At 34.7% G+C, this 13,286-nt stretch overlaps 1 protein-coding gene across 2 annotated transcripts in view; it reads right to left on the bottom strand.

Moving 5' to 3' along the window:
• LOC128982205 (E3 ubiquitin-protein ligase KCMF1-like) overlaps positions 1-4,284 on the bottom strand; it is an 83,266-nt gene extending 78,982 nt beyond the window's left edge. The window contains exon 1 of one of the 2 annotated variants that reach the window (XM_054401268.1): positions 4,028-4,284. In XM_054401268.1, coding sequence (XP_054257243.1) covers positions 4,028-4,043 — 16 coding nt within the window. In that variant the 5' untranslated portion in view covers positions 4,044-4,284. The remainder of the gene's footprint in view (positions 1-4,027) is intronic. The other variant, XM_054401267.1, reaches the window with a different exon arrangement.
• Positions 4,285-13,286: the final 9,002 nt, after the last annotated feature.

Here is a 13,286-nt window from a genome sequence, read left to right as displayed (position 1 = left end):
CATTCAATTTATAACTTTTTTTGGCTGAGTTATGGCCAAAATACCCCCGTCGCAGCAAACCTGCATACTAAGCGAATTTCCATTTACCCGGCTTGATTTCTACTAAAATATTCCCTATAAATTTTCAGATTTATTTCCTATTTAAATAACATTATTTTAGTGAGTAGTTAGGTTTGCTGCTACGGGGAAGATGTTGAGGTGTGTTTTTTCAATTGAAATATTGATAGCTTAGTATGAAATAAACCAAATTGCCAAATTTGATTAAAATATATCCATAAACAAGCAAACTAGAACAGTTTATTTATTCTCCATAAGAATAACATGGGAATTTTAAATTTACAATTTTTTTAATTTTCTCCGTAGTCAATGAACATTCAAAAACACTTCAATATACTAAATTATTTGTTTTTTTAAGCTCTTCAAAATGGTCTAGAGAGAAATTTAGAAATTTAAAGTTTTTAGGGTCAAAAACGAGAAAAACCCATTTTTACCCCATAAAACCCCCCATAAACCCCTGATCCCATGGTCCGATTATGCTGGTTCGCGAACTCGTTCGAATTAATGTAGGTTTACACGTTTGTACCAAATTTCATCAAAATCGGATCAATTTTGCTCGAGTTATCGCGCTAACGGACACATATATAAATATATAGGTATATATATATATATAAATATATATATATATATATATATGAATTTGAACGGATGGTGTTTTTGGCCTCTGGGGACCTCAAAACGAAAAAGTAAATCGGTCCCGGGTCTAGGTCTTACCATGAGACCTACGGTAATAGCTTATTCCCTATATGGGAAATTCGCTAAAAACTAAAAAACGGTGAAATTCCCATAACCTTGTGAACAGGTGAAGAAGATAAATTGCACGTAAACAACAAGTGATGACGTTGGTACAGGTTGTGCAACATACGGCAACAAAAGTCCACTATGCACAGAATTTCATGGGCTATCAGATGGTATATGTCATTATAACAAAAGTTATAAATTTCGTTGAAACATATGTGAATTACTACCGCGACTATAATAGTCGCGCTGCCAGTTCAAATACACGTAAAAAGGTGGCTGAGGTATTATTTTTCTATATGAGTTATTTATAAAGATATCGATATAATTTATATATCTGGATATAGAAAATGAACTGCCGGATGCAGTGGTACCACCCGCTGTTCCGTAGACTAAAAATACCCCTTGCTATTATTTGTTGAAAATATCCATTTTCGGTAGTTTTGTGATGCTTATATAGAGAAACTGACTTCGCGCGAAATTGTCTTCCACTTTATCACTAAGTTATATTGATCCATCAGTGTTATAAAGGTTATTTATGTAATAAAATGAAAGTTTAGAACCTCATCTTTCGATTGGTATACAATTTATGTAAGTTAGCGATCGTTTTTAACTGTTTATATGCAATTTAAAATAACCTTGCAAAATGCAACTATTATAGTCGCTGCCACTACAGACACTGACTACCGCGACTATTATAGTCGCTGTGCCAGTTGAAGGGTTAAACTAATTCTATTTAATTCCCCGAGCAAAGCTCGGTCCCCAGGTACTTCTATTTAAATCGGGAATAAATGTTATATTTTTAAGTAGACATTTCAGTGTAAATCCAATCAGTCAAATGGAAATTCCCTTAGTCTGCAGGTTTGCTGCGGCGGGGGTATTATATTTTTAAGACAAGTTTGAAGGACTTTGTCAGTAGTAACCCACTTAGGTTTTGTTATGTATGCCGTATCAAGTCTCCCAACTCTGGCTGGGGAGACTTGATACAAACTGCCATTAAAATTGTATTTTTTTTAATAAAATGTTACTTTTATATGTTTAAATAAATTTTAAGTGATAAAGGAAGTGTTAATTCAAGCTTGGTTGGAAGTATTTAAAAGAGAAATAATAACAAATCTAAAAATAAAAGTTAAAAAACTGTATCAAGTGTCCCCGGTCTCACTACATATATCTATATATATATATATATATATATATAAATATATAGGCCTATACAAATTTGAACGAATGGTGATTTTGGCCAGTGGGGACATCAAAATGAAAAAGTACCTAAATCGGTCCCGGGCCAAGGTCTTATCATGCCACCTACGGTAATTAGCTGCTTCCCTAGGGAAATTCGCTAAAAGGTAGGACAGATGACATTTACAAGTGGAATGAACAAAGAACTGTGGATGAACGGTGAAGTAAGCCAGTAAGCCAACAGCTGATTGTTTTCAATCATAGTCAAGCAAATGGAAGTGACAACTTAATTAGCAAACTCTGATTCTGAAATTTGAAAATCACCTGATTATGTTATACACTTTTTCACTTTCTAAGACTAATAAGTTAACACATTTAATGTTATTTATTATTGTTACCAGCAGCCTATTTTTTTAAATTAATAATTTATATTTCCCCATTTAGAAATTACATAGGTACCTACCTACTAAAATTAAGTGCTATTCTAACATAACCTAACCAAACCAACCCTCTAGAACGTTAGCAAACGAATGTCAAGGTGGTTGGCCATGCTTTATGCGGATTCGTGACTGCATTAAGTCTTTTGAAGGTAGGTTAGATTAGGTAGCCGAAGTTAAAGTTTAGGTTAAGTTTATGTCAGACTGTATTTGGTAAAATTAAAATCCTGTTTTTGTAAAAATTTTAATTTTACAAAAACAGTTTGCAGGTGACATAAACTAACAACTCGATGCATTATAACCTAAACTTTAACTTACCTAATCCAACCTACCTTCAAAGGACTTAACTTACAGTCACGAATTCACATGGACCTAAAGCAATACCTACCACCCTGACATGCCTAAATAACTTAAGAACTAAATGTAACTTAAGAACTAAATGTAACTTAATTAGTCCACCAGTCCATCTAAGTTTCTCCATTATAATGTGACGAAATTACTTTCATAGAAAACATTATTGACTACAGTAAAGAATCTCTTGAAATGTTTGTAGTCAATGATGTTATATTATGTTTAATCAACTATGTTATTCTTCTCATCAACCATGTTACTCTCTTCACTTAACCTGAACTTGTGACAGGCGTAACAGACTAAGTAGGCCTAGCACAATATGACAATGAGTATTTTTGTTTTGTGTTCCTTCTAGTAATAAATCAAGTCTTTACATTTTTAAAGACATGACGCGATCTATCTGAAATTGCCAGTCAAGGATCAAGAATACAAGTATTCAAGAATTCTTTATACTTTATACTTTCTTATGAAATGGCGACCATACTATGTAGGTATTTTAAGCCAAGTATGAATGGAGATGAGTGTAGGATGTGGATTCAAGTAAGTAAGTAGTTGTAGTGACGTAAGTTAATGACGTCACTAGGCCTAGCCTATTGCCAACGACAGAATCAGAGTGAGTTAATAAAGTTCAAATGTTGTTACTTCCCATTGCTTGTCGTGTGTTTGAAAAGAGTCAGCTGTAGGCTTAGTTAACCCACAGTTAATTCCACTTGAAAATGTCATCCATCCTACCTTGTGTATTATAGGCCTAATGTTGTATATTTTTATGGAGTATCTTGAGAAAACATTCATCAGCGGTGAAAAAAATAACATAGGCTTGGATTTAGGAAATAAAAAACTATAAAGTAAGATATCAAAATTAAAAATTCGTTTGGAGGCACATAGGTAACTTAGGCCTAACTATACTAAATAAATAGGGTAGGCCTACTGAATAAAATATTACTAGCCTACCTATTTTAGATGTTGTTTGTGATAAGTATTAAGACATCGTTCAAGAGTAAAATCATTTTCAGCTAGGCCTAAGTTATCTAATTTTTTTATGACTTTCTCTAAATAACTTAAAGATAATCTACAAAATTATGATTCACTAAGTAGGCTAACTTAGAACAATAAATAACTTAGACCTACTTGATCATTATTTCCTAGTCGAAAATTGTAAGATTAGTCATTATGAGGCAATAAAAGGGGTAAAAATATCTAGATCACTATTATTATGCGTTATTTCGTATTAGATCTGTATAGCCTTAGTACTACATAATTCGTACCTTCATGTCGAGACATTTCACTCAGGTAGTGAACAGCCCTAAAATGGAATTTTCAACACTAGCTACAAGGTTTAGATGGCGTAAGTAATTGATTCTAAATGGTAAATATATGACCATGGAATTATACTAGATCGTTAAGAACTGAAAAATGTAATGAACGTTTACATAAATCCCATTTTCTCAAATTTCTACGATGGATAACACAATCAGCTATGTAAAAGTAAACCCAACTGAACTAACAAGAAAAGAAAACCAACTAAGCTAGTGTGACGTCACGCCTCTGTAGAGCAGCTAACTATCATATGTCTATGGAATGATTGATTTTTTTATTATAACATACAATCAACTAGCTGGCCCGACAGACGTCGTCCTGTCCTAATGTGGTTTTATGTCAAATGCTCGTTGCTCATTCATTTTCAAGATGAGCTCGTTCGCATGGCTCAATCACGTCCTGGTTTAAGTTCGTTTGCTACGCTCACTCGCCTTTAGGTTGGAGCTCGTTCGCTGCGCTCACTTGCCTTCAGTTGCATTTGACAACAAATATTCGTTTTTTTATCAGAATTTATTTTACAATCTGTTCAAATATGAGAACAATAAGTAAAACATAAATCAAAACAATGTCAGGAAGCAAGCACCTGTTCATCAACAAGTCTTGCCAAAAATTAGATCAGTCATTTAAATATTTACAGAAATCTGTAGCTTAGGTCCAGCACATGCACAACACTTTTTAACCTGGTAATGCACTGACTATTGTCCAGCAGATTAACAGCAAGACTGTTCGGATGATATTCTAATTTTTCTTGATAATTTTTGCTAAGGTCTGCAATTTCTTCTTTCACTGATTTAATTTTGAAGTCATTCCTAATTGTAGTGTTGGATACGAACCAGGGTGCGCCAATAATTCTTCTCAGTGCCTTAGCCTGAAATCGTTCAAGAATTTCGATGTTGGATTTGCTCGAGGTCCCCCAAAGTTGAATTCCGTATGTCCAAATTGGTTTTATCATAACTTTATACAGTAAAATTTTGTTAGCCAATGATAATTTTGAATTCGTACCTATAGTAGCCAATTGTGTTTACGAAGTTTTAATTCCATTTGCTGTCTCTAGCACCAGATATGAGATTTCCAATTTAATTTTTTGTCAAGATAGACCTATAGTTATTTGTGCAACTAGTGAGAAAAGTGAGCAATTGACTCACTCGAGAGAAATCCTTACTCACGAGCCGTAGGCGAGTGAGGAATGGTTTCTCGAGTGAGGCAATTGTACTTTGAACTCGAGTTGCACATTATACTTTTCCTATAGTTACCATAAAACAAATAAATTTGTGAAGAAAGATAACCTATTTTTACATAGAAGTGAACTTTTAATATAATATTTAATGTGACGTGACAAATACAACAGTACAACAGCTGACCAGCTGATTTACAGCCAGTGCTGCCAACGTATTTCGCGCGCATACGACGTTGCCTGCATGTTACGCGCTCACTATTTCGTGCCTTCACGTTGCAAATCTGGAGTGAGACAAAGTAATTAGAGTGAGACAATGTTAACATTGTCTCACTGATGAGCGAATTGGCCACTTTGCTTTCTCAAATAAGTGAGAGAACATATACATTGTTAGGTAAATGTAGGAAAAATATTTTACACTGTCTGCCTCCGTTAAGGCTACATTATTAATGGTTACTGGAGGGTACCCTGTTCTCAGAGTAAAAACAATATGTTTGGACTTGTTTTCGTTGACTTTTATCCTCCACTTTTTAAGCCAATATTGGAGCTCAGTCAAGGCAGCTTGTAGATTTATGTAAGCGACTTGAGGGTCCACATGACTCGACAACAGTGCGGTGTCATCAGCAAACGTAGCAACTGTGACGTTGGGGACCATATAGGGATGTCTGCTGTATATCAAATATAGCAAGGGACCAAGAACACTCCCCTGAGGTACTCCAGACTGTATCGGCTTCAGATCAGATAACGAATTATCAAATTTTATTTGAAAATATCGGTTGGTCAGATATGATTTCAGAAGGTTATACAAAGAGTGAGGAAGAGAGGTTTTGAGTTTAAACAGAAGTCCGACATGCCACACCTTGTCAAACGCCTGTAAATGCATAATACAGACTACCACTACAAATCTAATTTTAATTATTATAAAGTTGTAGGTTATTTCAATATGATTATGTAACAGATTCTTATTCAGTTATGCCAGTTATTCAGTTCTTATTAACAGTTGTGCCGATATCAGCAGCACTGCGCAGCAATTATAACGCAACCTATCGGACGAACCCCAAGGCGTTTGGTACGTGTTTTTCATTTTAAACCAAATGTATTCGTAATAATATATTTTTTTCTTATAAGAAAATGTATCTAGTTAATATTTAGCCGAGTAATTAAGTAATTGCACTATTATTTATCAACAATCCATACGATTTTCGAAAAAAATAGCTGTACGATGTAGATTTTGTTAAAATTATTAACTGTTTTATTAGTTAAGATACAACTTTTTACCCAATGACCTTTTCTATTGGTAATATTTTTTGAATTAAAACTACGTTTTAACCGATGTCCTATCTCGTACCGTTCTCGAGCTACAGTCGTTTCGATGCATAGCGCGTTCCGCCATTTTTGCCCCCCTCCCCCCAAGTTCTCGACCACCTGAAAAGTAGGCGACATGCGTATATTTTATCACCACAGTCCATATTACAACTATCAGCAAAGATATTTGGTATTACTTCTTTGCGACACTCACAAATTAATTCTACTTTCGGTAAAAAAAACTACACGAAAAGTCCATTTTTACTTATTTTATACAATAACTTGTTTATTTATAGAGATACGACCTCGGACCCAATAACCATTATTGTTGTCCACATTTTTAGAATTCCAACGACGTTTTAACCGATGTTCTATCTTTTATCGTTTTCGAACTATCAGCGTTTTAACGCATAGCGCAAACCGCCATGTTTGCCCCCTCCCCCCCACCTTACCGACCACTTCTGAAATAGGCGACATACGTAATTTTGATCACCACAGTCACAGTCCGTATTACAATAATCAGCAATAACATTGCGTACTACTTTCATGCATGCTCAAACCCCCTCAGCTCCTGGACTATTTAATGATACTGTAATAATTTATGAACCAATCTTTATGACGCAACGTCATCCTATTGTTTTGGGGCTCGTCGACCGAGGAGGCCTTGCCGTCAGACCGTCACCGCTCTTTTTTCGTCTGTCTAGAAACGGGACAGCGGAATTTGAAATCGGAACGACGCTTCCCCCACTACTGCGCTGTGCCGAACGCTTCCGAATCTTACCGAGCAGTGCCGAACTTAAACGTCAAATTCGATGCTGTCTGTCCGGTCGCGTGGTCGCGTGGTGTCAACTGTCAACAATGAATGTGTGCCAGTTTTGCGATAAGACTTTTGTCAAGTCAGTTCTTAGTTTTTCTAGTGCGTCAGATTTCTACACTTGGAAAAGCAAGACGGAGGAAAAGGAAAATGTGTTGTTCACAAAACAAACAGGACAGAGGATTCTATCTGGTAAGAAGAGAATTTATTTTAAGTGCAATAGATCGGGAAACTTTGAACCTAAGCCTATATCCGGCAAAAGAAAAAGGGAAACAAAGATACAGGGTTCCTGCAAAATAAATGGTTTCTGTCCTTTCTCAATAAAGGCAACGTTTTTTGAAAATGGAAATGTCGAAGTAGAGTACTGTGAGACTCATGTAGGCCACACTTTTGACCTAGCTCACAAACCTTTGACCTTTGATGAACGTCAAGATATCGCCGGAAAAATATCAAATAAAATTCCTTTTGGCACAATACTTGAAGAAGTTCGGTCAACTTTGCAACCAAACTCGCTAAAAAGAATACATTTACTGACGAAACAAGATCTGTATAATATTGAAAAAGAATTCGGTCTTAATGAGACTATGCGTCATTCGAACGATGCCATTAGTGTCGAAGCATGGGTACAAGGCCAAAAGGGTGAAAATGACTGTGTTTTGTTATATAAACCACAAGGGGTTGATGAAACTGCCACATTCGCCAAGAATGATTTCGCTCTTGCAATAATGACTGAGGCACAAGGAGAACTTTTGAAAAAGTTTGGTTCAGACTGTATTTGTATAGACAGTACTCACGGTTTGGGCGCTTATGATTTTGAAGTGGTAACCGTTATGGTAATTGACAATATGAGACAAGGATTTCCGTGTGCATTTTTTATCACAAACAGAACAGATAAATCTGCTGTGAGTGAATTTCTTTCAGCAATCCGAGAGAAAGTTGGAATGATAAATCCTAATGCGTTCATGTCAGACATGGCTGAATCATTTTATAACGCGTGGAAAGAAGTAATGGGCCCAGTTGATAACAGACTTTATTGTACATGGCATGTCGACCGTGCATGGCAAAAGAATCTGTCAAAGATAAAAGATTGTGATAAAAGACAAGCAGTATACAAGAAGTTAAGAGTTCTGCTGGAAGAAACAGATCCGAATGCATTCTTGGCAATGCTGGGACCAGTTATTGACGAACTTCGCAGCGACCAAGCCACCGAAGAATATGGTGATTACTTCAAGGAACATTACGGGTCAAACTACCATTCATGGGCATACTGTTTTCGAGTAAATGTAGGAATTAACACTAACATGCATCTGGAAAGTATGCATAAAACAATAAAGCATTTTATATTGGAATAAGGAAAAACTGTCAATCGACTTGATAAAGCGATAAGTGCAATCATGCAACTCATTAGGCAGAAACTCTTTGACAGATTACTAATAATTGAAAAGGGAAAACTAACTTCAAAAAAAAGTTCTTTGTCCATGAACCAAGACTTAATTGTTAAGTCTGAAACTTTAGAAAATTCGTGGAACGTGGCGTCATCAAATTCTGCAGAAATGTACACGATTTGTCAGATAAAAGAAGAATGTCCATGTAGCATTATTTGCAAGCAGTGTACAGCATGCATACACAAGTTCACATGCACATGCATTGATGCATGCATTAAATCTAACATGTGTAAACATGTGCACCTACTATGTCGGAAATTGATGTCGGAAGATCAAGGTGAAGCCTTTAATCAAGAAGCCCTTAACCAAGATCAAGTCAAAAGTTTGGAAGAAAGAAAATCAATATTGGCAGAAGTCTCAACTAAAACTGTTCTGCCCACAAGAGTGAGACTAGTACTGACAAACTTCTACTAAGGCAACGTGTTGAGTCAATTTTAAATAAAATTGACAACCCGGAGAGTTTAAAAGTAGCTGATCAATGCCTGAAAAACCTAGATGCAAAGTTGACATCGATAAAACAAAGGAATATTGCCTTAAAAGTAAGAACCAAGACCAAAAAGATAAAAATCGAGCCTCAAAGGCGTTTTTTTTCAACCAAAAACAAAAAGAAAAAAGGGTTGAAAGCAACTTCCCGGCCTACACGAGAAGAATCTCAGCACATTGCTTTAACAGCATTGTTGCTCAGTACAGGGGTTGAACCTTCAACTCCATGAGTTGCTTAACCAGGTAGGCTAAGATCAATATTAAGATTAGTTTATTTAATCCATAACTTTAAACAGTAATACATTATTGTTAACTGTAGTCTTATTATTAATAATACATTTTTCCCCCAATTTTTATTTAATTTATATAAATGTCATCATATTTACTTATCATTTAATTTAAAACAGATTGTAAATAAAACCAATAAAACTTTGTAAAAGAAATATATTTAATAATTTTTAATCATTAGGTAATAATCAACCATCAATTATAAATTAAATGAAATAGTAACAGCTGACACATTCTTATTTTCTAAGTTAAAGTTCTTGTACTTAAAATTTTTTTACTTGCCTTGAATTTTCATAATTTGAGTATTTGAGTGAAAATTTAAAAACGTACGTTTTCAGGAAAAGCACTTTGCAAATTTTTTCCCAATTTTTTCAAAACTTTTATTATTTTTTTTATTTCATTAACATTTGAAGTTTCATAAAATGTCTATGGTAACGCAATATCTTTGGTAGTTTTTTTTAAAAAAGAGCATCTTTAGTGGAGAAACACAAAACCTGTCACGACCATAACAGACGTTTAAATGAATATTAAAAATAGTTAATATTATTTTTATAACTATGTTTTGCTATAAACTAATTTACTTTTATGACCATTATACAATAAAAAGGTCACTGAGCTTTTGGTATATTTGGTCTTTCTATAAAAAAATAAAAAAAACTCAAAAAATTGAAAAAAGCCAATAAAATCTTTCTAAGTTTGTATAACTCCGAAAAAACTTACCTGAGACCCGAAAAATCGTTATGTTTGTATAGAGGTGTGCTTCTTTTGTGTATAAAACATTGAAATATGACGATATTTTAGTTTTTGAAATTTTTATGATAGAAATCGTAAACGTGATGGTCAGGGACAAGCGGTACGGTCGTGAATTTTCTGAAATAATCTAAATCTTTCTAAACAATCCTTCAATTATACTGTTAGTTATAATAAAAATATGTGTTTCAATTGAACTAAACTGTTCAATTTACAATTATATTAAAGTTATTGTCACGACCAAACACACTATAATCCATAAGGCTGGATTGGTCGTGAAAAAACCCGCGATGGTCGTGAAACTTTGGTCGTGAAATTACGTGTTATTTGGCTCTGTTCTGGCGGTAGCCCTGCACCTCATGTTCGAGGATACAAAGTGGACTTCTAGGTTAATCTAGCAATTGAAATATCTTATAAACAAAAATTAACACCATGTCTACTTCATCGAATGACTACGTACGGTCATGGACACACCAAAATTACAAAAAACACTATCTTTCCTTTATTAATCTTGTAATTCCTCCTTTCAACTCGAAACGGCCGGCACTACAATCCTGACGTACACCCCGAACTAGTCTCTAAAACCAACTGACTCCATCGACGCCAGGCTTGCCACTGTCGTGCTCCAAAGTTGAAAATTTTTCCCAAATGGTCGTGACGCCAAATCGAGGGACAGACTTATTTTGTCATGGTAGTCAGTTTGCAATGACAATAAAATTATATTATGCTCCTTTTTTGTGAGTTTAATAACCATTGATGACATAAAAATATGGCTTTATATATTTCGGCATGAATAATTAGTCTAAAAACAGCGTGAAAGTTGGAAAATGTACCCTAGGGACACGTCATGGTCGTGAATTTCGAGACTTTAAAAATACGAAAAAAATACCTAGAACCTATTTAAAACCAAATAAATGTGTGTAACATGTTGCCCCCGTCCCAAAAAATATTAAAACACATAATAATAAACTACAAATCCAGTATCTACGAAGTAAAAGGCCAGGGACATGAAAACGTACGTTTTTAAATTTTCACTCATTTACTTAAACAGAATTGAATAAGCATGAGTATTTACTTGTACTTCTAAAAAGCCTTTCCAAGAAAGTATATACCCTCAGAAACCTATAAATTTGGTGTGAATAACCACCAGCAAATACTTGCCTAAAGAGTAAATACTTGTTTTTCAACTAGTTATCAGTAACCCATGCTTGTTTAAGTTAACTTGTTGATAAATGCATGTAACACATTCAGTATGGTGTAATACACTTATTTAAATTATGTATGACACTAGTGATTTCCGCAAAATAATGCTTGGGTTGAAGATGGAACCTTTGTGGTATTCCTTCGTTATGTTCAAGCTATTTGTTAATGAAAATCCATCCACAAGTCTCAATAATGCAAAACCTTCACATTTTACATGTTTAAATGAAGGCCTTAGACCTTCAATAATATATATATTTATCATATATAGCCTATAATATATATATATATACTTGTACTGTATAATGTTTACTTTAAAATGGAGTACATACTTGCAAGTATACCCTCATATCCGATAGATCAGTATACCACCTCATTTAGGAAGTAGTACCTGGGGACCAAGCTTTGCTCGGGGAAAATCATTAGTTTACTCTGAAAACAGTTTAGTATTGCAGATACATTAATCCACTCCCAAACTCTACACTGCTTACCTTTACTACTTCCTTCACCACTCCCTACGTTGTGGACCTGTTTGCCCTCATTTTAGATTTGCAGATACAGACAGTTCCCACACTCTGCACTGCTAGCCTTACTACTTCCTTCACCATTTCCTACGTTATGGACCTGTTTTCCTCCCTTCTCATAGCATTTTAGGATTGCAGATACCCTAATCTAATCCCCATTAACAGTTCCCACACTCCAGACTGCTCACCTTTACTACTCCCTTCACCACTTCCTACGTCGCAGACCTGTTTCCCTCCCTTCCCATAGCATTTGAGGATTGCAGATACCTTAATCTAATCGTCATAAACAGTTCCCACACTCCACACTGCTAGCCTTTACTATTATTGATAAAAAAAGTCCTCCTACAATGTATCCAGTAATCTTCAGTATCATCTTTGCTCAATAGTAACAACTGATGTTTTTCCTTTTGTACTGTATTTTGTAATTGCTAGTATACTGTGGATAGACTACTAACAAGTCTTTTGTTTACTTTTTCCTTGTTATTCAATTCAACTAACATGGTTACTTAGCAACCCATAAGACTTTCAGTTTCATTTTTCTACGTAATTAGAATTTTGTTGGCAGTTCTAACTGCAATAAACTCATTTTTAGACCAAAAATAAACTATTTACAACATTTGAAGACAATCGTCGGAGCCGTTTTCGAGATCTTGGTGCAAGCATACATACATACAAGCAAACATTGCTCGTATTAGAGTATAGGATTTACTTGCAAGTAAAGAGTCGCTTTTATTCACAAGAGATTACCTGAACGATGAATACTTGCAAGTATTTACTCGCAAGTAAATACTTGCTGTACTTTTTTGTATTCACTCGGCCCAGTGGTATGCTAGTGAAATCTTTTACTGAAATAAAAGTTTTTGAACTTGAACACACACACTGACATCCCAGATATTTTCACAGAGAACCTACAAACATAAACGTAGACCCATGTTGAGTAACTTGTGACACTGACAAACAAACAAAATAAACAAGTAGGCCTATAGAAAATTCACAAGAAGATATTTCTCATTTAAAATAGCCTAATTTTTATGTTCATTTTGTTGTTACAGTTTCCAAGATGAAGAAAATGTTGTAAATAAATGTAAATATTATTTGTGTGTGTTAGTGTGTAATATAATATGTGTTAAATTGTCGCTTTTGAAGAAGAATTTATTTTGAAGACGAAGACCAGGAATTTTAACACGAGGTATGTTACTAGTTTTAAAATGTTCACAGCTGAAA

Source organism: Macrosteles quadrilineatus, unplaced genomic scaffold (genome assembly GCF_028750875.1).
Source record: "Macrosteles quadrilineatus isolate MER2022 unplaced genomic scaffold, UCM_ALF_1.0 Scaffold_188__1_contigs__length_204418, whole genome shotgun sequence".
NCBI classification, from domain to species: Eukaryota; Metazoa; Arthropoda; class Insecta; order Hemiptera; family Cicadellidae; genus Macrosteles; species Macrosteles quadrilineatus.
The sequence above is the reverse complement of the archived record's forward strand: the minus strand, read 5'-3'. Positions and strand labels throughout refer to the sequence as shown.